At 38.4% G+C, this 25930-nt stretch overlaps 1 protein-coding gene across 1 annotated transcript; it reads right to left on the reverse strand.

Moving 5' to 3' along the window:
* Nucleotides 1-16928: 16928 nt before the first annotated feature.
* LIG4 (DNA ligase 4) lies at nucleotides 16929-24542 on the reverse strand. The gene is made up of 4 exons (XM_036250095.1): nucleotides 24437-24542; nucleotides 23624-23799; nucleotides 22127-22279; nucleotides 16929-20755 (listed from the first exon to the last, which is right to left on the reverse strand). Exon 4 carries the CDS (start codon nucleotides 20724-20726, stop codon nucleotides 18024-18026), a length of 2703 nt encoding a protein of 900 aa, XP_036105988.1. The 5' UTR covers nucleotides 20727-20755; nucleotides 22127-22279; nucleotides 23624-23799; nucleotides 24437-24542; the 3' UTR covers nucleotides 16929-18023.
* Nucleotides 24543-25930: the final 1388 nt, after the last annotated feature.

Raw genomic sequence — 25930 nt, forward strand, 5'->3', positions numbered from 1 at the left:
CTTATGGGTCTCCTGAGGGTCTTTCCAATAGACTGAAATCACACAACAGCTCTGTGCAAGATAAGACCTTCTCTACTTTGGCTTCCTGCTGAGATGGCTCAGAGACAAGCAACATACCTAATAACCTTTTTACAGGCCTTGTAGTTTGATTGAAAAGACCCTTTGTGACGTTCAATAATGTGGTGTTTACGTATTTCTGAGCTTAGACCAAAAGTTTGCACAATCACATCTATTTCGACATGCCACACTTTTGAAGCAATTTCTTAATTTCAGTAGCTTTACCATTTGGAGAGGCTGAGACTTTTCAAAATCATCAAGTTGTAGTTTCTTTTTAACAGACAAAAACAGATTTTGTTTAAATCCTTTTGCATTTTACTATAAGTAGCAAGAAACCACGTGGGGTCATTAATATTTTGCTTGACAATATCCTTAGCCATAAAACCAAGTTCATCGCCTACAAATTCTTCTTTTTACATAATTGCAGGGGACAATTTCATTAAGCTTCTTCCACTACATAACAATGATACCCCTTCCTTCAATTTCCAATAATATGTCCCTCACTTCCTTTTGAGACCTCATTGACAGCATCCTTGAGATCAGATTTCTATTAACAGTCGGCCTGGTAATTTCAGTTTTTTCTACTGTGCTCTTCAAATTGCTTCCAGATTATGCAGACAATCCAACCCAAAGCTACTTTTTAGGCATTTGTTTAGCAGCACTCCACTTCTGGAACCAAACCCTGTGTTAGTTTTTTACTGCTACTCTCTCATGTGAAGGATAAACTGGGGAACCCTCACTTTCCCCCATCTCATGGTTGTTAGAGGTATTCAGTTCCTTGAGGTTGTGGATCTATGGCCACTTATTTCTTCAAAGCCATCAATGAGAGAGAGACTTTCAGCTGAGTCTCCAGACATAGTGGAATCAAGACAAGACACTCTTGTTGTGTTCAGTCTGAACGCCTGAGCAGAGTTAAAATGGTTGTTTTATACCACTAAGCTTTGGATTGACTTGCTCTGTAGCTATAGTAAAACTGGAGCAATATTCCTAAGTTCAATTTTTGTTTTTTAATAAATAAATTCATTTTAATTTTATTTAAATGAATTATGAAAATAAACCATGATTTGTTGGCTAAAATTTTAAAATAGCATACCATATCTCATTTGGAAACATCTTATATATCAAAATATATGACAAAAATAAACTATTTCAGCATCAGGAATGTATAAAAAGACTTTCATTTCATGATTATTATTATTTTTTAATTATACTTCAAAAAATCAAGTGGATTATTATTTTAAATGGTTGAGCCTTTTTTTTTTTTTTTGGTCTAAGTGGTTAGAAAAAGAGAATATCTGAAGTTATTATTTGTAAGCATTACTTGACATAGAAATACATTGTGGTTATGAATAGTCCTCTATTACCAATACATAAACAGAAAATTAGAAATAATTGTCAGTATAGGTTATCTTTTGTTCAACATTGTTTGGGCATGGCTAGACCTTTGGAACTCAATGTGATATACAGTAATTTTAATCAGATGAATACAACTCATTTATCTGGTGATAATCATATTGATATATGAATGTGTAATGAATTTGTATGTTCTTTATTAATTTATGTTATTTTAGTTAATGTGCCTTATTTCTTCTCTTTTAATTAAAGATATGCTATGAGAAAAATGAAATTATATGTGACTAAGAATAAAAACCATTCAAAACTTAATAAAGGCCCTAACGTCCACATCAGCAAGGGTAGTTCAGCTTAAATTGTTGCTCAATTTTCACTTTACTTCTTTTAGAAGGCTTTCAAATTACTTCATTTCAAAAGAAACATTAATTATCGTATTTATCAATTCATTTAAAAAATCAAAGATCATAAAACAATTGTTAACTTAAGCATATTTGTAAATCCTTGGGGTCTCCAAACTACCAGTTGAAAATGATGATCCACCCTAAATCCAAACACACTACAGCTTGTCAGCTGTCACTTAAGACTACATCACATAACTCATAGCACCCTCTTGTAGCTATGGACAGTAGTACCTAATTTCTGGCAAAAAGGAGAATGAAGTGGAGGAAAACATTAGTACAATTACTCATACTTTTCTTTTGGGACAGTAACCCATTCCCTCATCCCCAAAAATCTCTTGCTCCAATTATTGTAAAACCTATTATTATAATCATAAGGAAAAGGATGGGGGGATTCCAAAATGGCGGCAGAATGAACAGAAGCTACACAGACGGTCTCCCAGAAACAAACTGGAATTACAACTATAACACAGACAAATCGACGGGAAAAACCAACAGAAAAGCAGCTTGCGAGGACCTTAAACCAGGGACACTGACTCGATCCTGGTAGGCTTGCGAAGGCACCAGACAGGGGCTGGGAGCCCACGGTCAGCAGCTGGGCAGCAGCCTTAGCTGGGAGTAGCGCCCTCAGGTTCCACTCCCGAGAGGTTCCACAGCGCAGAGCCAGGACAGAGGCTAGAAAAGCCACAGCCACTCACCTTGGGCCCCGGCAGAGGGAGGGCAGACTGGGATTTGGAAGGCACTCAGAGCTTTTGCTGAGTTGCTGCCACACAGGACAGTGGTTATATTGCTCCTTCCCAGGGATCTGGGGAGAAGCAGCAGACCCTCCCTTGGAGATCCAACCCCACCTTATGGGCGATTGAAGTGCTAATTGAAGCTCATTAACAACCAGCATCTGCCCCACCCTCGTGAAATCCCTTAAACTGAGCACCTGAGGGAATTTCTCAATCAACTGACAACCCAAAACTCATCAAGTAACCTAGACTGCTAGCCTCCAGGCAAAAAGCTAGAGGATAACAGTACCTTTCCTGGGCTAGCAACTTTAACCAGGAAAGTAAGACTTGACAGTGGTGTTTAAAGTGGGTCCTCCCTTGCTCATCTAAACACAGGAGAGGGAGCCACAAACAGCAGAACACCAACACCCACAGGGAAAACTTGACAGGCTCCAAAGCCCACTGTGATAGCCAAAATGGTAAAACACAGAAACAGAAGCCAAATGAAAGAGCAAGAGACCTCCACCGAAGATGAGATCAATGTGGAGCAGTTAGGCATGTTAACAGAGCTAGAATTCAGAGCCATGATCTTGAGGAAGCTCAACAGCATGAGTAAGTACATAGAGATGCTAAAAATAAGCCAACTAGAAATTTAAAACTATCAAGAAGAGATAAAAAATGACATATCCGAAATGAAAAACACATTGGAAGGTTTAAAAAGCAGAATAGGGGAAGCTGAGGACCGGTTCAGTGAATTAGAAGACAGGATACAAAAAATTAACCAATCAAAAAAACAAAAGGAAAAAACGATTAAAAAACAGGAAGACAGCTTAAAAGAACTGTGGGACAACTGGAATCATAATAATATTTGCATCTAAGAGTCCCCAAAGAAGAAAAAATGAGCAAGGAATAGAAAACATATTCAAAAAAATAGTGACAGAAAACTTCCCTAATTTGGTGAAGGAAGAAGGCATTCAAGTTCAAGAAGCACAGAGAGTCCCAAGTAAGAAGAACCCAAACAGGCCCACACCAAGACACATAGTAATTAAAATGCCACAAATTAAAGACAAAGAGAGAATCCTAAAAGCAGCAAGAGATAAGCAACAGGTTACCTACAAAGGAAACCCCATAAGGCTCTCAGTTGACTTCTCACAAGAAACACTACAGGCCAGAAGGGAATGGCATGAAGTAATCAAAGTCATGAAAAACAAAAATCTGAATCCAAGACTACTCTACCCAGCAAGGCTATCATTCAAAATAGAAGGTCAAATAAAGAGCTTCCCAGACAAAAAAAAAAAAAGGCTAAGGGAATACATTAGCACCAAACCAGCACTGCAAGAAATGTTAAAAGGACTTCTGTAATTATTAGGAGAAATGGGAATAGAATTAGAACCACACTAAACAAAACAAAAATGGCAATAAATAAGTACATATCAATAATCACCTTAAATGTAAATGGATTGAATGCTCCCATAAAAAGACACAGAGTAGCTGATTGGATAAGAAAGCATGACTTATCTATATGTTGTTTACAAGAAACCCACCTCACAACAAGACTCACATAGGTTGAAAGTGAAGGGATGGAAAAAAATTTTCCAAGCAAATGGAAAGCAAAAAAAAAGCTGGGGTATCAATACTCATATCTGAGAAAATAGATTTCAAAATGAAGGCCATAACTAGAGAAAAAGAAGGCCACTACTCTGCCTAATATTGAAAGGATCTATCCAACAGGAAGATATAACCTTGATAAACATATATGCACCCAATATAGGGGCACCAAAATATATTAAAAATCTTCTGGAGGACTTCAAAGGAGAAATCGACAACAATACAATCATAGCAGGGAACTTCAGCACCCCGTTGACACCACTGGATAGATCCTATAGACAAAAAATTAGCAAGGAAACAGAGACTCTAAATGAAGCACTAGACCAAATGGATTTAATAGATATCTACAGAGAATTATATCCCAAAACTACAGAATACACATTCTTTTCAAGTGCACATGGGACATTCTCAAAGATAGACCACATGATAGGACACAAACTAAATCTCTACAAGTTCAAGAAGATTGAAACCATATCAAGCATCTTCTCAGATCACAATGGCATGAAACTAAAAATCAATTGCAACAAGAACATGCAAAGACATTTCAACACATGGAGGCTAAATAGCATGTTATTATACAATGAATGGGTCACCGAGGAGATCAAGGAAGAAATTAAAAACTTCCTGGAAACCAATGAAAATGAACACACAACAACACAAAATCTATGGGATGCAGCGAAAGCAGTTCTGAGAGGGAAGTTCATAGCACTACAGGCCTACCTCAAGAAACAAGACAAATTTCTAATTGACTGTCTAACCTCATAACTTAAAGAAAACCCCAGAGCAAGTACAAGGAAGAAAATAATAAAGAGCAGAAATAAATGACATAAAGACCAAAAAAACAATTCAAAGGATCAATGAAACAAAAAGCTGGTTTGTCGAAAAAAATAAACAAGATTGATGGACCCTTAGCTAGACTCACCAAGAAACAAAGGGAGAGAACATAAATACACAAATTCAGAAATGAAAGAGGAGAAGTAACAACTGACACCACAGAAATACAAAAGATTGTTAACAGCTACTATGAACAACTATATGGCAACAAATTCTACAATCTAAATGAAATGGACAAATCTCCAGAAATACACAGTCTCCCAAAACTGGACCAGGAAGAGATAGAAAACTTGAACAGACCAATAACAACTAAGGAAATTGAAGAGGCAATCAAGACTCTCCCAGCAAACAAAAGCCCAGGCCCAGATGGCTTCCCGGGGGAGTTTTACCGAACATTCAAAAAAGAACTAACACCCATTCTCCACAAACTATTTCAAAAAATTCAAGAAGAAGGAAGACTTCCAAACACGTTCTATGAGGCCAGCATAATTCTAATTCCAAAACCAGAAAAAGACACCACAAAGAAAGAAAACTACAGGCCAATATCCCTGATGAACATAGATGCCAAAATCCTGAACAAAATACTAGCAAATCGGATCCAGCAATACAACAAAAAAAATTATTCACTATGACCAAGTGGGATTCATTCCAGGGATGCAAGGCTGGTACAATATTTGCAAATCAATAAATGTGATGCACCATATAAACCAAATGAAGAATAAAAACCACATGATCATATCAATAGATGCTGAAAAAGCATTCGACAAAATGCAGCATCCATTTCTGATAAAAACGCTCAGCAGTGTGGGAATAGAGGGATTATATCTTGACATAATAAAGGCCATATATGAAAGACCTACAGCCAACATCATACTCAATGGGCAGAAACTAAAAACATTTCCGTTAAGAACAGGAATTGACAGCATTCTTGTACACCAATGATGAACTCACAGAAAGAGAAACTGAAAAAACAATCCCATTTACCATTGCAGCAAAAAAATTAAGATGCCTAGTAATAAACTTAACCAAAGAAGTAAAGGACCTATTTGCAGAAAACGACAGGACATTGAAAAAAGAAATAGAGGAAGATATAAAAAAAGTGGAAGCATATACCTTGTTCATTGATTGGAAGAATTAACATCATTAAAATGTCCATACTACCTAAAACAATCTATAGATTCAATGCAATCCCCATCAAGTTACCAACGACATATTTCACAGAACTAGAACAAATACTTCAAAAGTTCATATGGAACCAAAAAAGTCCCTGAATAGCCACAGCAATTTTGAAAAAGAAGGACAAAGTAGGTGGGATCACAATATCAAATACCAGGTTATACTACAAAGTGACTGTAATCAAAACAGCCTGGTACTGGCACAAGAACAGGCATATAGACCAGTGGAACAGAACTGAAAACCCAGAAATGGACCCAAAGCAATACGCTCAATTAATATTTGACAAAGGTGGCAAGAGCATACAGTGGAGTAAAGACAGCCTCTTTAATAAATGGTGCTGTGCCCTGGCCGGTTTGGCTCAGCGGTTAGAGCATTGGCCTGCGGTCCGGAGAGACCCGGGTTCGGTTCCCGCTAAGGGCATGTACCTGGGTTGCAGTTTGTCCCCGGCTCTGATCAGTCATGCGGGTGGCAGCCACTCGATGTGTTTCTTTCACATCGATGTTTCTCTCTCTCTCTCTCTGTTCTTCTCTCTCCCTTCTGCTCTACATGAACAAAAAATGGAAAAATCTCCTCGGGTGAGGATAAAAAAAAATAAAAATAAAAATAAATAAAATAAATGGTGTTGGGAAAATTGGACAGCTACATGCAAAAAAATAAAACTAGACCATCAACTTACATCATACACAAAAATAAAATCAAAATGGATAAAAGACTTAAATGTGACCCGTGAATCCATAAAAATTCTAGTAGAAAATGTAGGCAACAAAATTTCGGACATCATATGGAGCAGAATTTTCACTGATACATCACCTAAGGCAACAGAAACAAAGGAAAAAATGAACACATGAGACTACATCAAACTAAAAAGCTTCTGCACAGCAAAAGAAACAATCATCAAAATGGAAAGGTAACCCACTGTATGGGAGAACATCATTGCCAATGATATATCAGATAAGGGGTTAATTTCCAATATATATAGAGTGCTCATACAACTCCACAAAAGGAAGACAAAGAACCCAATTACAAAATGGGCAGAGGAACTAAATAGACACCTCTCCCAACAGAACATACGAATGGCCAAGAGACATATGAAGAAATGCTCAACATCACTAATCATCAGACAGATGCAAATTAAAACAACTATGAGGTATCACCTCACACCTGTCAGAATGGCCACCATCAACAAATCATCAAACAACAAGTGTTGGCGAGGGTATGGAGAAAAGGGGACTCTAGTACACTGCTGGTGGGAATGCAGACTGGTGCAGCTACTATGGAAAACAATACGGTGTTACCTCAAAAAATTAAAAATTGAACTTCCATTTGACCCAGTGATCCCACTTCTAGGAATATGCCCTAATAAGCCTGAAACACCAATCAGGAAGAATATATGTACCCCCATGTTCATAGCAGCACTATTTACAATAGCTAAGATCTGGAAACAGCCCAACTGTCCATCAGTAGACGAATGGATAAAAAAGCAGTGGTACATATACACAATGGAGTACTATGCAGCGGTAAGAAAGAAAGATCTCTTATTCTTTGAGACGACATGGAGGGACCTGGAAAGTATTATCCTAAGTGAAATAAGCCATGCAGAAAAAGACAAATACCACATGATCTCACTTATATACGGAATATAATGAACATAACAGTCTGAGGAATTCGGTAGACCCAGAAACATGGAAGTAGGGCACAGACTGACATCCCTCTGAAGAGGGGGTGGGGGTGGGGAATAGCTAAACTACAGAACTTATATGCATGTATGCATGACTAATGGATATGGACAACAAAGCCGGGGATGGGGCAGGGGTGGAGTGGGAAGGGGGGTGCCAATGGGGTAAAAAAGGAGAAACATCTGTAACAAAAAATTAAAATTAAAATTAAAAAAAAAGGAAAAGGATGTAACTTACTTAAATTATGAAAAGCATGACATATAGAAAATTCATAGTGCTGAATTGTATTTTTATCCTTAAATAATGTGATGCACATTTTGTAAGAATTTGAAGTCCTGTATTATTTGCTGAATTCAATTTACTTTTTTGTTTCCTGAAAGTATACTGAAAATCTAGCCAGCAGTAGCTGCCAGATTCCTTTGGCATTTAGAAAATTCTAAGAAATAGTAGTGCTATTCATTATGACTATCAGGAGCTTTGGCAATTTTACAATCATTAATCTAAATCAGATAACAAATTTTCAGCTGACTGAGATTCTCAAGAATTCATGAGTTTTGATTCATGTATTTGTTTTAGTTCATAACAAAAAATACACTAATGCTGTTATAAAAACAATACCTACTATTATTTGAGCAACAATCTTGTGTTGCGATTATATTAAGGTTTGTCTTTTATCACTATGCTGTGCTAACATAGACAGATGTTGGCAGAATTGCAGTGGCTGCTTCTGAATTTCTACACAGAAATTTCTCTGTAAGAGGGACTTAGAAAGGGCAATTTGATAGGAAGGAAATATGTTTGTATTGTTGGAGGAATGGTGAGATGATTTCTCTTGAAGTGCATTTGTTTAGCTTGTAGTTGGTTCATACTTATATTGATGTTAGAGATTAATAAAAAGGTCAAATCTATGAAAGATAATTTTATTTACGTAAGATGGAGAAATCTCATGTCCAAATCAAAAAAGATTGATGGAGATGAGGAGTGTTTCTTGGAAAAGCCTCTGCAAGATCAAATGTAATTTTTCTCCTCTGGATCTCCCCACCAGCTGTCCACCAATCTCATCTGCCAACCAAATCCTCATACTAGCTCAACTTCTCATCACAAGTAAAGGCACACCAATAGTTGAACTCTAGGTTCTTGGACATAAATGTTATTATCTCCAGAGTAAACAATGTGCAGGAGGTTATGTGGCCCTTTAAAGGGTGAGATCTGGGATGAGAATGCAGATTTTATTGCCAAAACCAACAGAGTCCACTCTACCATGCTGCTTCTTTTTTTCTCTCTCTCTCTCTTCACTTTTTACACTTTTATTCCGTTTTTCTTCTCTTTGTTTTGTTTCTCTTTATCAACCAATCACCTGTTGCATGTATCCTTTCTTTTTTCTGCCCCTCAGGTCTCCTCTCTCCACATTGTACTCATTGGATACTGGGGGATTTAATTGGTTCTATATAGCTCCCTGGAACCTCATTGACATTAAGATTAGACTCAGGAATAGCAGATAGAAAGTTACTATAGTATTCCAGGTTATTAGCATCTGAATTAGGATAGTCGCAATGACAGTCACAATGGTGGAGATAAAAGTAAAAATACACACTTCATTAAATAAGATCAGCTAACACTTTTACAGGGCCTAACATGTGCCAGGCTTTATTCTAAATGTTTTATGTATTTTAACTCATTTAGTCCTTCTAACAACTGTCTGGGGAAAGTGGCCCCAGTTCACAAGTGTAAGAATGGAAGTCTTCATTTGCCTAGAGCAGAGTCTGGAACCCAAGCAGTCTTGCTCCAGACATCTTGCTATCAAACAACATGGTATAAGTAGAATCTTCAGGGATGATCTGGATCATCTAGTCTGTGAGTTTCATATTAAGAATTTGTGGTATTTCTATACATGAAGCTGTAAGAGCAGATGAATCACTCAGGATAGAGAGGATAGCAAGAAAAAGAAGACTGAAAATAGAATACAGAATGATCTTCTTAAAAAGTTTAAAAAGAACAAGAGTAAAAGAACAGCCCTGGCCAGTTTGGCTCAGCGGTTAGAGCGTCCGCCTGCGGTCCGGAGAGACCCGGGTTCGGTTCCCACTAAGGGCACGTACTTCAGTTGCAGTTTGTCCCCGGCCCTGGTTGGTCATGCGGGTGGCAGCCACTCGATGTGTCCCTTCACGTCGATGTTTCTCTCTCTCTCTCCCTTCCCCTCTCTCCCTCCCACTCTATCTGTACAAAAAATGGAAAAATATCCTCGGGTGAGGATAAAAAAATAAATAAATAAATAAAAAGTTTAAAAAGAACAAGAGTAAAAGAACAGACCTGGCCAGTTGCTCAGCGGTTAGAGCATCAGCCTGCAGACTGAACGGTTTCAGGTTCGATTCCTGGTCAAGGGTATGCACCTGGGTTGCAGGTTCAATCCCTGGCCCTGGTTGGGGTTGTGTGGGAAGCAACCAATCAATGTGTCTCTCTCACATCGACCTCACTCTCTGTCTTATTCTTCCCCTCCCTCCTTTCCATTCTATCTAAAAAAAAAAAAAAAAAAATTCATGGAAAAAGATCCTCTGGTGAGGATTAACAAAACAACAACAACAAAAGAGTAAAGGAAGAAAAACCCAAGACAAAGATAATAAAGATATAAGAGGAAGTGAGGGTGGCAACATTCCTTTTAGATTGATTATGGTATCTCTTGCTGTGAAGTCTAATTTTTTATGTGGTTAAATATATCAATGACTTCCATTAGTTGAGGATTACAGTCACATAGGGTTTTGTTCCTTTCTTTCATATCTAATTCCTGAGTTCTGTTACCTTATTTCTGAAATTCTGATATGTTGTTCTTTCATACCTTATATCATTTCTCAGAATGTATTCTAGCTTTTTTGAAATAGATTATAGTTTTGATCTGTTTCATGGCCATTTCTTTCTTGCATGCTTGTATTTTATTCTCTATGAAAATGTTATTCTTCCCATTATTCTCTTTTATTCACATCACACCTTTGTATATTTAGCCTCAATACGTTTTTGGCTGCTTATTTTAGGTGAGATTAACTTCCCTGAACATTCAGGAGGGAAAATGTGGTTCATGGAACGTTTCTAATTTCACAGAACTTTTTCTTATCAATTACTTTTCCAAAATATGGTGGTTTGCTTTCCCAAAATTGTGGCTGTTGCCCTCCCCATCTTTATCTGGACCTTCTATTTCTTTTCTCTCTCTTGTCCCCATGTTGCTCACTGTTTCTTTCATACCCAGTAACTTTATCTTCAGGCCTGGAAAGGATCAATGGTGGCTCAGTTTTGAGAATTCATAGGGCCTAGACTATGCCAGGCCCTTCAGATTTAGCTAGGGCTCCTTTCCTCCACCTGCTATTGGATTGGGCAAAACGCCTCCAGTTTTCAGTGGATGTTCTCTCTGGCTCACTGTGCTTTCCAATAAATACCTACTGACTACTTATGTAGTTTCTGGTTTTCTCAGGTCCCTCAGAGGCCCATACAATCCCTCTGCTTAAATGTAAAAAAAAAAAATTAGCAAGGAAACTAGTTTGTTTAAATGTTGAGGAAGACAGTGTCTGAGGGAGAATCAGGAAACCAGAGAGAGGAGGAATTATTGACTATTCCCCTCTCCCTTCTACCCAGTAAAAGGTAAACTGAAGGCAGGAATGTTTGCCCATTTTGTTTATTGTTGTTTGCCAAGCACTGGAATAGTGCCTACAGTTTATAAAACACTCATATGTTTGAACTATTAAGTTGTTCAAAGGCAAGGGGGTGCTATGGGCTGAGTGTTTGTGTCTTGCTGGAATACATGTTGAAGCCTTAATCCTCGATGTGATGATATTTGAAGTTGGAGTCTTTTCGAGGCAATTACATTAAGATGGGTTAATGAAGCTGTGGAGCCCCCATGATGGGAGCAGTGCCCTTATAAAATGAAGAGACCAGAGCTCTCTCCCCACCATACAAAGATACAGCAAGAAGGCAGCCATCTGTAAACCAGGAAGAGGACACACAGCGGAAACCCACTTTGCTGACATCCTGATCGTGGACTTCTACCTTCTAGAACTATGAGAAATAAATGTTTATTGTGTAAGCTACCCAGTCAGCGGTATTTTTGTTATATCACTTTGAACAAAGACAGGGGGAATCAAGAAATTGGCCTTCAAAGGAGCCTCAAAATATCTTGCTTAAAATTCTTCTGTACACATTACTGGAGCTCCAGATACTGCCCATATTTTACAGCATAGCACTTAAGATCTTTTAAAATCTGTCCCACTCTATTTACCTCTATCTCCCTCTCACACCTAGATCTGAATCTTTTACATATATCCTCCCACACTTTCATACTCTCCATGTTTTTACTGACCGTCTATCTTCTCTTCACCAAGAAAAACCCTCCATAGCACTATGACTGATGAAATTCCACTTGTCTTTCCAGAATGCACTCACTTATTAACCCCACGGGAGAGGCCTAGGTAAGAGCAGCAGGTAAGAGCTAGAGAGCCCTGGTTGCTTTCATTCTGGGTGACATGGGTATTGTTTCCATTTGAAAGTTTAGAAACTAAAGGTCAAAGAGGTTGTGATTTTCTCAAAATAACACTGATACTTAGAAGTGGGAGTGAGGCCCAAGATGACTTGATTCTAAAGCTTGTACTCTTTTTCTATACTGTATGGCTTTTGGGGCAATCCATTTTTCCTTTAACTAGGGTAACACTTACCTGTTGTATCCAATTATCTTTAACTTTTATTACACTGTGAGTTCTTGAGGGTAGAACCTGCCTTATTTATCTTTTTACCGAAATGATTATCAAAGAGTGTAAGAACTTAATATACATTGGGCGAGAGTATACGGTGGCAGTTATTTATAGAATAGCTCTAGTGCTGAATTTCATATTAGATTTTTTAATGCTAAACTCAACATATTTCACTAAAAATGAGGACTTCAAGGGTCCAAGCAGCCTTGTTAACTCCTATCGCAGGCGAGTATGTGAGTATGAAGCATCTAGTCCAGCCACCTGACTTTCCAAGAAGGTACCATTAGTCTGAAGACATGAATGAACTCTTTCAGAACGTCGAAGTCATTAGGGATGCAGAAGAGAGTGGAGGAGTGTTTGGACTGCAAATAGTTTGTCCTGCTTTGCAGCAAGGAACTATGGCTTCAGAGAATAAAAAGCAAAGGTTTTCAGTCTGTTCCAAAGAAATTAATCTGTAAATAATACAACAGTGAACAACACAAACAAATGTCCTCATTTACAGAATTTATATTCTAGTGGTAGGAAATAATTTTTTAATAAAGTGGGGATATGGTTGAAGGTAAAAATGAGATGTGAACAATGTTCAAGGGAAAAGCAAACAAACCAGTGTGACTGTAGTGTGGTAAGCAAGGGGTGTGGGGTAATTGGTAGGAAATGAAGTCACAGCTAACACCTGATTGGGGCCATGTCTAACAGACTGTGTTAAAGACTTTGAAAGTCATGAGTGGTGAGGATTCAGTGGTATGGACCAGGGGATTAGCATGATCTGACTTGCATCTTTAAACATATTTTGTTCTGGAGAACAGAAAGCAGTGGAGTAAGAGCACAAGGAGGAAGGTCCACTATGAGGGTACCAAAATAGTCCAGGGAGTAACAGGGGTGGAAATGATGGTTATCAGTAAGAGTTGTGAGAGGTCATGGTCTGAATGTATTTGGAAGCTCTACTTAAGTTTTGCTATGTACTGGAGATATGGGAACAGATGGAGTCAAGGACCCTGGTTTGTGGCTTGAGCAGCTGGGTGAATAGAATTCACTGTTCAGTGAGGAGCAGAACACTGGGAATGATAAGTTTGTTTGAAAAATCAAGAGTTCTATAGAGAATATTTGTAGATGCAATTATGTGACTACAATTACTTCAAAATAATCCAGAGGTCTGTAAATATTTTTTAAAAGTTGATCATTGATCATGGTTGAGTCAGGGTGACATGCACGTGCAGGTTTATTATTATATTCTTTTGTCTGCATTTAAAATTGTTATATAATAATATTTATTAATATTTTAATAATAAACTTTTAAAAGAATATTTATGGAAGACTTCCGGTCAAGATGGCGGAGTAGGTAAACGCGGTATCACGTCCTCCCACAACCACATCAAAGTTACAACTAAACTACAGAACAACCATCATTCAAAACTGCCTGAAATCAAGCTGAATGGAAGTCCTACAACTGCGGAATTAAAGCAGCAGCCACATCAAGACTGGTAGGAGGGGCGATGGCGCGAGGGGCGGGGCAGCAGCGGAGGCGAGATGGGCTGGTCCCACACCCACGTGTGGCGGATAAAAATCAGGAGGCTACCTCGGCTGAGAACGTCCTCCCTGAGTACTGAGGGGTCCCCATCCCACACCAGGTGTCCCGCTCAGGGTTCCAGTGCCAGGAAGAGAAGTCCCCATAACTTCTGGCTGGAAAAACCAGCGGGAACTGAGGCTCAGGAAAACTGAAGCAGCTGAAGCCCCAGGCAGCTCCTTAATGGGCCCACTCACGGACTTGTCAGCCTCACTCCCTCTAAGCTTGGAGGGGAGGCAGATCGAGGGGCACCAGAGACACACAGGGAAGAACTGAGCTGTTTGGCACAGGAGCGAGGGCTGGAGAGGGGGCTTTCTCCGGGACAAACATGTTGTAAGAGGCCTTTGTTCCTTTGGTGAGCCCTTCCCGGGGGTGGCAGACAGTTGCCATATCTGGGACTTCAGCAACCTGGCTCACACTGGTTGCCCCGCCCTGGTAATTCCCTGAGGCCCCGCCCCACCCAACTTTCAGGCCAACCCAAGCTGTTGCCACTTGCTTAACTGTAGGACTGATCTGTCTTGGATCCTGCTTCAGGTTTTTCCTAAATTCTTTCAAACGAGCAGCATCTGCTCTCAGCTCGCCCCATACTGCTCCTTAAGTAATACACAGAAACAAACACAGGGAGGCAGCCAAAATGAGGAGACAAAGAAACAGGTCCCAAATGAAAGAACAGAACAAAACCCCAAGAAAAGAACTAAGCGAAATGGAGATAAGCAACCTAACAGATACTGAGTTCAAAATACTGCTTATAAGGATGCTCAATGAACTTAGTGAGAACCTCAGTGAACTTAGTGAGGGCCTCAAGAGCATAAAAAAAAGACCAGTCAGAAATGATGGATGCACAGTCAGAAATGGAGGCATTAACTGAAATAAAGAATAATTTACACAGATTCAATAGTGGAGTACGTAAATCCAAGAAGCAAACCACCGATTTGGAAATATAAGGGAGCAAAAAACGCCCAATCAGAACAGCAAAAAGAAAAAATCCCCCCAAAATAAGGATAGTGTAAGGAGCCTCTGGGACAACTTCAAGCGTGCTAACAATCGCATCTTGGGGGTGCCAGGAGAAGAGCGAGAACAAGAAATTAAAAACCTGTTTGAAACAATAATGGCAGAAAACTTTCCTAAGTTGGTGAAGGAAACACATACAAGTCCAGGAAGCACAGAGAGTCCCAAATAAAATGAACCCCAAGAGGCCCACACCAAGACACATCATCATCAAAATACAAAAGGTTCAAGACAAAGAGAGAATCTTAAAAGCAGCATGAGAAAGGCAGCTAGTTACCTACAAGGGAGTTCCCATAAGGCTGTCAGCTGATTTCTCAAAAGAAACTTTGCAGGCCAGAAGGGAGTGGCAAGAAATATTCAGTGATGAAAAGCAAGAACCTACAACCAAGATTACTCTATCCTGCAAAGCTGTCATTTAGAATCAATGGCCATATAAAGAGTTTCCCAGACACGAAAAAGTTAAAGAAGTTCATCACCACCAAACCATTATTATATGAAATGATGAAGGGTCTTTTTGAAGAAAAAGATAAAATATATGAACAAACAAAATGGCAATGAATACATATCTATCAACAATGGAATCCATAAACAAAATGAACAGGTAGAACAGAAACATTGTCATAGATACAGAGAACATTTTGTTGATTGCCAGATGGGAGGGGGTTGGGGGAATGGATGAAAAAGGTGAAGGGATTAAGAAGTACAAATTAATTGCTAGACTAACAAACCTCAAAGGGAAAGGGTTTGGGGGGTGGGAAGAAATAAACCAAAGAACTTATATGCATAACCAATGGACACAGACAATAGTGTGGGAAAAGGCGGGAGGGGGGCAGGAGTGGGGAGGGGGGGTCAATGGGGGAAAAATGAGGAACATCTGTAATACATTCTACATTCAACAATAAAGATTTAAAAAATAAAATAAAAGAATATTTATGGTTAGACACATTAAGTTTGAGAAGTCCATCAGACTTCTTGTGGAGATGTTAGTTAGATGTATACAAAGCACTGGAGCTCAGTAAAGAAATCAGGGCTAAAAATTGTGGGAGTCACCAGCATATTTAAAGCCATGGGACAGGATGTGAATACTTATGGAATGAATAAATATAAAGAATAGGTTCAACACTAAGAAACTGAACTCTCCAACATTTAGATATGAGAAAAATCTTGCAAGAAATTTTTCACAGGATTTTGCAAAGCATATTAAGTCACGGATAATTACGTAAATTTGAATCAGTAATTCTATTTGTAGGAAGGTATCAGAAATGAATAGAACTAGTGTACACAGACTACGTAAAAGATTTATTACAAATGGTCAGTAGGAAAGGAGAAGGGAGGGAAGTGGCCTGGTGAAATAACCTGAAAGTCAAACAATGGGTTAGCTTGATACATTACAGTACATTCACCAGAATACTGGGCAGTGATTAAGAATGGTGTAGGTATATTCTCAAAATTTATTGAGGAAAACTGATCAAAGAGAGTGTTCTAGTTTGTTTTATACTTATTCACACTACAAGGTAAATGTTTTACACTAAACTTACCATCAATAACCTAAAATAGTAAACATTATTATATTTGGTAGTTAAATTATGTAGTTTTTCCCTACTTCATTTATCTGTATTTTGCAATTTTTCTCAATAGCTACTATAAAAATATACAAGGTTAATTTTTTTAATAAAGCACATTAAGGAATATGAAATACAAACGGCCTTAAATAGGAACCTGATTTGAATTCATAAAAAATTATATTGATACTATAACATATGACTAAAATAACTATTATTTTAAAATAAATATACCATAAGAAGTTATTTCAACAGTATATAAACATTTTATTTAAATTAAGAAATGTAACAAAATTACATACATTTGTTCCACTGTTTGGGTAACATTTCTAATTACTTATAAATAACCAACACACAGTTTCTCAGGTACCAAATTCCAAGTATTTCAATGATGTCATGAAAGTATATTTTTCAAAATGTATAGGCTATATTCCACAATTTGGTACATAAATCCAGACACAATATATACTATATATACTGACTTTAAATAATCTAAGGATAAATGAGTTATATTAAAAGTCAAAGCAATTTATTTCTCTGTAATGAAAGTTACAACACACATGCCATTTTGAGATGAAGTATATCTAGAAAATCACTCTGTGAATATCATTTATACTGGAGTACAAATTCACATAAAAATACTTGCTTTAAAACATGTTCTATTTTAGAAAAAAGTTAAATGTGGGGCAAGCACTTTTAAAATTTCTAGTTTTTTAAAAATCAGTTGATCTAATTAAAAGTTGTTTTAGACCACCCCATCATTCTACTTCCCCTAATTTTGCTAATGACATCATTAAAAGGTCTTATTCGTGAGTTTGACCTTAAAAAATATACTTTACATTTCACATTTAAAAGAAGAATTCAGTCTTCAGTTTTAAAAGAACTATTTTTACAAGTCCAATCGTAACAATTCTTTTTTCTTACAATGCTTTTATTAGATTAAAAACTATTGATTTCAGAAAACCTTGTTAGGTCAATGCTCTGACTCTAAAAGTTTCTACATGCATTTTATTAATATCTGAGTCAAACTTCTAGATTTCTATAGGGATATTATATAAACATCTTTTCTTTAAATTTACTTCATCTTGATTACAAAAATCATCAAATACTACATTACTAAAATAATTTTTTCTATCTTGGCTTTGGGCCATTCAGTGTCTTTTCTACCTCAAAAGTGAAAATTATTGTTTTTCTATATGTAATAATATGTTCAAACAGATTTTTAAGAGACTAAAATAATATTTAGTTTAACATTTTATCATTACCTGTTAGGAGTCGGTCAAATCAAATGCTTTCCTCACTAAGAAAAACAAGCTTTAAAACAAATATTGATTTTCCTCCTGTAACTTACATGTGTATTGAATCAGTTACCCAAGCTTCCTGCAGAATTTTAAACTTTCTCCTGAACGTTCTTCGAAAGGCTTTGAAATCTGCAACACGACTGTGATCCTCCCCAATGATTACATGAGACACTCCCTCAGCTAAACAAGAAACTACTTTTGCTCCACGAAATCGAAGCTCTAAGGCTGTAATAGCTAATATTGTTCCCTCAATTTTGGTACTCAAGTCATTGATAACACTGTACAAGTCCACATAAATGGTGTGGTGTCGAAACATACTGAGGGGAGAGCAGTCCCAGGAATATCGATATTCTAAATCAGCAATCACAGAAGCCATTTCTTCAAGAGTCTGTTCACCAGAATTTTTAATTCCGGAGAACACTTCCTTCAGTTGGTTCAAATCTGTATCAACAAAATAACTATCACCATAACAATCATATTCACGAGCAAAATGTTGTTTTGTTGATGGGCACATATGAATCATATGGCGAGGCTGCCATGGCACACAGCTTTTGGCCTTAAAACATTCTAACAGCCACTCAGGCTTGACAACATCATGTTTATCTGAAGAAATTATGTTTTTCACTCTTATGTTCTCAGATCCTGCAATAACACAGTATGTATCTGGGCCTGGGTTTTGTACTATATAACCACCAAATTCTGCAATTCTGTTCTCCAGCTCAGACTTTGGATGGCTGTTTATTCCACTCATAACACAAAACTCCACATCCTCAAATATATTGGAAACTTTGTTTACCTTAGAAAGGTTAGGTGCTTTTAAATGCTCGATAATCTGAATACCTTTCTTAATCTTTGGGGCAGCTTTCCGCTTTTTTACTTGTGGTTCATCATTACCACCGACATAAAGGTGTTTAGACGCGAGCTTCCCTGATGCTTTCCCCCGAAGTTGTTCTAAGTCATCCAGAGTCATGCACTCATGCCACTCCTTGTCTTCTCTTATCTTTTCAATTCGTGGAAAACGCAAAGTACAGCCGGTTTTATACATGTCACTGGGAACAATCTCTGTTGCTTTAATCTGAACAATGACAGAATTACAAGGCTCAATGTACACTTCTGGCTTCTCTGTTCCGCATAAAATGCTACTTGGTGGAGCTTTTTTATGAAAAGGCTTCCAGTGTTTTGCCAGTTTCAAACCTAGATCATACAATTCTTTCATGGTGTAACCTGAGCCAACACGAGAGAGAGTATGAAACACGGATGGTTTTTCGGCAGAAGGGGGCTTCTCTGCTACAGCACACAAAAAATGAGACATCATTCCACCCCGTGAACCTTTACCCCAATAGCCCCCGACAATTACGACATCCAGTTCATCCATCAGTCCATTTACATACTCTGGTTTAATTTTTAACCACCCTTCACCTCTTTTGTCAGGCTTATAAATGGATTGAGGGTGTTTTACCATGATTCCCTCTTCTCTTTTATCTATTGCTTCATTCAGAGCATCAATTACTTCTTTATTAGTATGAGCTTGTGTATTTTGCACTATTTCTATTCTACCTGGTATTGGTGTAAAAACACTACTAAGAATTTCGTACCTCTTTCTCAGGGTTTCATGTCCTAGCTTTTTATTATTGACCATCAATACATCAAAAACACAGTAACAAGTTTGCAGATCAGAATCTTCTACCATTCTTTTAATATCAAACTTATTCCCCTTTTGCATAAAAGTCTGTGTACTAGGATTGTAGGCCATCATCTCACCATCAAGAATACAAATTTGTATATCTGTTTTGAATGCATTATGAATGAATGGTGTAAGAGAACCTTCCTGTGGAGAAGCACCAAACTGTTCAGTATATTTATATCCATTTCGAGAGAAGTATGCATATTTATCCCCATCTTTGTGCATTTGCATACGCTCCCCATCTAGCTTGGTTTCAATGTAGAAACTCTGGTTTTTCATATCCTTCTCAATTCGCTCAATATCTGCTATTGCAGCTAGCATTGGTTTAAAAGGAGAGAATAAAGTGATAGAAATATCACTGAGTCCTACTGAAGGATCATGCAGTTGCCTACAGACTTTTTCCAGATCTGTGGTAACATTATGCAACTCAGCAGCATCATTATGAAAAATAGAAAATACAGTTTGCTGACTAAAACCTAGCTTTAAGTCCTTCACAATCATCCGTATAAGCCATTTCTGTTCAAGTGCTGAACTCTGAGTTATAAGCTGAAGAAGATTCTTCTTTATTAAGTGCTTTTTTTGGGCAGAATTATTGCTGGCAATTGAGTCTAAAATGTCATTTACTTGCTGTATAGTTAAACTTCCTTTCTGTAAACATCTTGGTTTCAACACAAAGTACGCAATCATTGCAAAGTCTCCAGCATCTCCACGAGTTCCAGTTGGTGTTCTGTAATTTAAAAGTTTAAGAGCATCTTTTCCTTCTTTAGGTAAATTGAGCAATTCAATATAAAGCTTAGCAAGCATAGTTTCTTTGATTCCATAGGCCATTCTCTCTCTTTCTAGCTGAGGAAGAATAAGTCTCATTGCTGGATAAAAAGAGTCTGTGGTATCTTTCTGGTTCTTATGAAGAGCATCATGAAATCTTCTCCAAGAATCTAAAAATTCCGTGAAGTGTCTGATTTTATCTGGACGTCCTTTACTTCTCTGTATTCGTTCTAAAGTTGAACATAAATCTGCAAAAGGAACGTAAGATGCAACAGTCTGTGAAGTTTGTGAGGCAGCCATAGAAGCGATGGGTGAATCCTCTGGTTCAACTAGTAAAACAGAAAGAGAGTAACTTTAAGTAGAAGATAAAATTCAACTGAATATTAATGTAAAGACCTTATAGAGAATACCTGGTTCATAATGTTTGCTAAATGAAATAGATCAATGCCATAAATGCTACAAATAATGTCTCTCTTCAATCTCTACATTTAATATTAATCAACTATTTTACCTTAAATCTATTTATTATCAAAAGTATCAGTAGTCCCATTTCCTGTATTTACAATACTAAAATTAATTATTTTAATTCTTCTTAAATTGCAACTTCTATTGAAATTAACTATTCCATTCCTTATTTAGCACATAATGCAAAAGATGATTGCTAATAATGATAACAAATAAGGCTCAATTCACTATATTTATGAACTTCTTAAATTTCTCCTGTCAGACACAGTATCAGAAGCAAACTTCTTACAACAGATGTTTTCAAATCATTTGCTCACTGAATTGCACTTTGGCTTTGTAGAAAGTTTGAACTCCTACATAGACAGGACCCTTCATACACATACAAACAGAAACTAATACCTATTTTCTTCTTTCAGAGAAACAAAGCTTACATCTATGTTTACTCCCACTTCTTCACTGGTAGCTATGCAAATAACTCTGGAATTCAAAACCCAACTCAAAATACCCTCCCCAATGAAATCCTCACTTGACCTGTCTCTTTAACCCTATATTTTAACATGGTTACTTACAGTTTATCAATTTTAATTCATTAGTACACTTCTTTTGGTTTATATTCCCTGCCAGTTACCCCCACCCAACCATTCACTGACTACACATGAACCAGGCACTATGCTATGGGCAAATATAGTATAGAACTGCTTTAAGAGAGTATACACCCTATAAAGAAAAAGGGACATTATGGAAACTAGTTATAAAATGCTAAGTGCTTTAACAAAAATAAAAAACAGCAAAATGTCATGACACAGAGATTTTCACTGAAGTATCTTCTAAAGTCAAAGGAAATAACAGGTACCTTGCTATGCTAAGGTCTAGAATATTTCCTAAAGCTGTCATCACAACTGTGACATTTCTTTGACATTCAATTTTTAAAAATATGTTTTTATTGCCTTTTTAGGGAGAGAGAGATAGAAACATCAATGTGAGAGAGAAACATCGATCAGCTGCCTCCTGCACACCCCCTACTGGGAATGGAGTCCATACCCTAGCATGTGCCCTGACAGGGAATCGAACCTGGACCTCTCAGTCCATGGGACAATGCTCAATCCACTGAGCCACACCAGCTGGGCCTTTGACATTTTAAATATCCATGCACATTCTATTAGAATCTATAAGGTATTAACGCTATTTTAATATGGTTTAAACTCTATAAGACTAACTTTTCAAAGAGATTTCACCTAAAAATGTTTGCTCCAGGAATACAGACTTTTGTTTTTATCTAGTGGCTTCAGATACCTCCTGGCACATTCCATGTAGCACAGGGAGCCCAGAGCAGTGTCACAGGAATGGGAATATCTGGTATAGTGCAGAGACTACATGATTCCCCAACCCTGCAAACAAAAACAATCACATACACTATCAGTACAAGGCTACATTATCTAGCACAAGAAATCCAATGGCTAACTACTGTACCATATTGACTAAACTGTCAGTCTCAAGAAGTCAGAAATCATGTTGCAATTTGTGGCCCTTGTGATTGGCAAAACATAGGTTCCTTGAATGCATTATTGAATTCCTATAGTTAAGTTCCTGGGAAACCACACTAGGGAATGCCAGGAGACAGAAAGACAGATACACAAACACACAGCTGGTGGGATTCAGGTTGGTTAAAAATGTTCGGTAGCTATGAATGCACTGGAAAAGATTCACAATAGCCATTTATAGGCCTATAGGGAATAAAGCCACATTTTTCAGTCTAATTCCAGACAAAGAAAATCCCACTTCTACTGAGACAGACTAAGAGATAAACCCATGAGATAAATTCTTAAGACTTTTATCTTTGAACACAGTAACTGCTTCCCCTCAGTGTGTCTCATTTGCATAACTGAATGCACCACCTGGTTGTGCATGATAACTCTTACCTCTCAAAACATGCTCCTTCAAGCTAGTATATTTTGGCATATAATGTTATTTTTATAATTTATATAATGTATGTTTAAATTATGTAAATAAATACTTCTTTAAGTGTTCAAGTATTGGTATACAGTTTCCAGTTTATCTGTAAATTATATGTGGTCTCAAAGTCAGTTTCCCTCAACAAGTCTCAGGTAAACAGTCAAATTATTTTATACTAATGTTGAAATCTAGTTATGGGTGTAGATACACATGCATGTAAAGCTGCTATGTAGACAAGGATTTCAAAATTAGCATAAAATGAATAGAAAATATTTTTACTTATCTAAATTGTATTTTGATACAGTATTCCTATTTCCACTGCTTTTTACATACTCTCTAATTTTATTTTCTGGATTCTGAGGTTATTTTAGCTTAAGTTTTCAATTTGTGAAAAAATAAAATAAGGTTTATGTATAGGGCTCAGGCTCTGAAATCCAATAAATAGAGTTCAGCTGTGGACTCTAACAGTTAATGACTGTGTGATATGGGACAACTGCTTAATTTCTCTAAGATTCCGTTTCCTTAAGTGTAAAATGGGGCTAATAACTGCAGAGATTAAGATGAGAATGACACCAGATAATTTACTTAAGGTGCTTAACACAGTACCTAGCTTTTAGTAAGTCCCTGATTAATTTTAGTACTATAATGCATGCTGATCCAAGCAATATTAAAATATAAATATTACAAAACACTAAGCAGATAAGAAGGGGGACTCTCCACTTTTTGATAATAATAAGCAGAGATTTCAAGAAAAAGAATATAAAGATTCATTGCCTTACCATCCACTCAGCTGCTGCCTACATTGTCTGTGAGTATGGGAGATGAGTCAATTCTATTTTATCAGAGAGAAAGTGACCGGCACAACTGAAGTTCCTTCCTGGAATCCTGGCCATGACGATGTGTTTCCCTCTGAGACGAAGGGTTTACACAGCACTTTGTGACACTTGGGGAGAATCTCAGCAGAAAGAAGTTAGTGGTAAGAAAAAGCCAGACGCCTGTAGGAGCCAGTAAGTTAATGAAAGATAAACAAGGTAATTCTCTCTAAGCCTACAGTCTCTCCTTCCATCTCCAGGGATACACCCGCATAAAATCCCAGCAGCGGGCTACACCACTCCTCCTCCCCCCAACAAAACCTCCAATGGGTCGCGGATGAATTCCTGGCCCTGGACAAATCCCATTCCTCTCCGAGGCCGAGGATCCCCACTTGGAAGAGGGGAGTCCTCGGAATCAGAAGGCGTGCAAGTCAGGCCGCCTGCTGAGACAAACGCGGGGGAAATTCTAGTCCTCTTGCCCGCGTCCCAGGGGTCGGGGTCTTGTTCAAGAGCTTGACCAAAGACCCGGATTCTAACCAACGCCTTCACCACAGTGGTCCGTACTTCTCACGTATGGACCCAGGGGCGGCTGAACTGAAAGAATTTTGTCCAGAAATAAGAAAAGGGAACGTTTAAGCCTCTGCTGGACTGAGAGGACGCGAGATGCCCCGCCTGCTTTGCTCACTCTTGCCTAGCTCCTGCCTGCCCAGTCTTCACCTCTGGCTCGCTCCGTGGACTCCACGGCCGCTCCCTGGCCCGCCAGCCCCACAGGCCTCCTACCTTTCGCCAAGCCTCAGGGGCCGCCACCAAACCTGACGCCGGAACCCAAGAGCCGGTCTGTCAGCTGTTTCAGGCGCAAGCTCAGGCGCCACTTGCAGCCAAGGCCCTGACGTTAGGAAAATGATGTGCGCAGGCGCAGGCGCAACTGCAGGCTGGGAAAGCTATAACGTCATAGGCATGATGAGCGCAGCAGGCACTTTGGGGGAGAGTGCTTCAGCTTGGCCTGCTTATTAGCGAGTGACAGCCTCTCAGTTCTGGTCCCTGTTTGTAAACATTGGCACCAGTACTCATTTGGCTGGTTGGTTATGAAAGCGTGAGTTGAAGCGGCATCTTCCATCCCCAAACATCTGCTATTTCAGTGGAAAAATTTTGTCCAGAAATGTTCCCTTTTCTTATTTCTGGACAAAAATTTTGCAATGTTGCCTAAGGCTATTCACTCCTATTTGTTTTTCATGGTGGCACAACTTTGATGTGAGTTCTTGAGATAGGCTAGTAAGCCAGGACAAGTGGAATAGGGAAACTGAGGCAGGCAGTTAAACAAGCATTATGTACCCATCCAGTAAATCTAGATGCCAAGCAGTAGCAGCCATCTAGAAATTCTTATCTTCCCTATACCAAGGGCACTTAAGAGTAAATGGTATGCACTTCTCTCAACCGGAGGGTTAAGAGGTAACAAACATCCAATTAGTGCCATTTGCCACTCAAGGGCAGATGAAGATAAGTGAATAAATCTCATTTGTGCACATCAACATAAAACTAATGAATATTCCATTGAGGTCCTACCCCTAAGACCTCCTCTAAACTCCCAGTCTTTGAAACTCCTCAAAAGAATGTCCTAGCATGGACTCTCCCTCCTTCCACTCTTCCTCCTGGGGACATACCTGAGCCTTTCTTTTTTTTTATCCTCACCCGAGGACATTTTTCCATTCTTTTCCATTCTTTGTTCAGGTAGAGTGGGAGGGAGAGAGAGGAACAGAGAGAGAGAGAGAGAAACATCGATGTGAAAGGAACACATCGAGTGGCTGCCACCCGCACAACCGACCAGGGCCGGGGACAAACTGCAACCGAGGTACGCGCCCTTAGTGGGACCCGAACCCAGGTCTCTCAGAACCGCAGGCCGACGCTCTAACCGCTGAGCCAAACCGGCCAGGGCTATTTTTTTTTTTTTTTTTTTTTTTTTTTGAGCCTTTCTTATCCTCTCCTCCCCTTCTTCCCCCACAGGCAAGCATCTCCAAAACTCTCAAGGGACCCCAGGAGGCTTGCAATCAGGGCAGCTATGGGCAGTGGCAGTCCATCCCAGGTAAACCCCCTGAACCTGTCTGCAAGGTCCCCTTTTCTCTGACTTCTTAGTGAGCCAAAGCAGCCCAACCTAGGCTCATTTCCCCATCTAGTTCCTCTCTTGTTATCCTAGGCTCTTCCTTGTTTCACTGTCCCCAGCTTTAATAAATGTCCTATAAAATTCACCTGGACTTGTACTGTGAAATTTTTCTTGCA

This window comes from Molossus molossus, unplaced genomic scaffold, assembly GCF_014108415.1.
Source record: "Molossus molossus isolate mMolMol1 unplaced genomic scaffold, mMolMol1.p scaffold_m16_p_9, whole genome shotgun sequence".
Taxonomy (NCBI): Eukaryota; Metazoa; Chordata; class Mammalia; order Chiroptera; family Molossidae; genus Molossus; species Molossus molossus.

Coding starts and splice junctions, on each gene's coding strand:
- LIG4 (XM_036250095.1), bottom strand. CDS start 20,726: ATGGCTGCCTCACAAACTTCACAGACTGTTGCATCTTACGTTCCTTTT.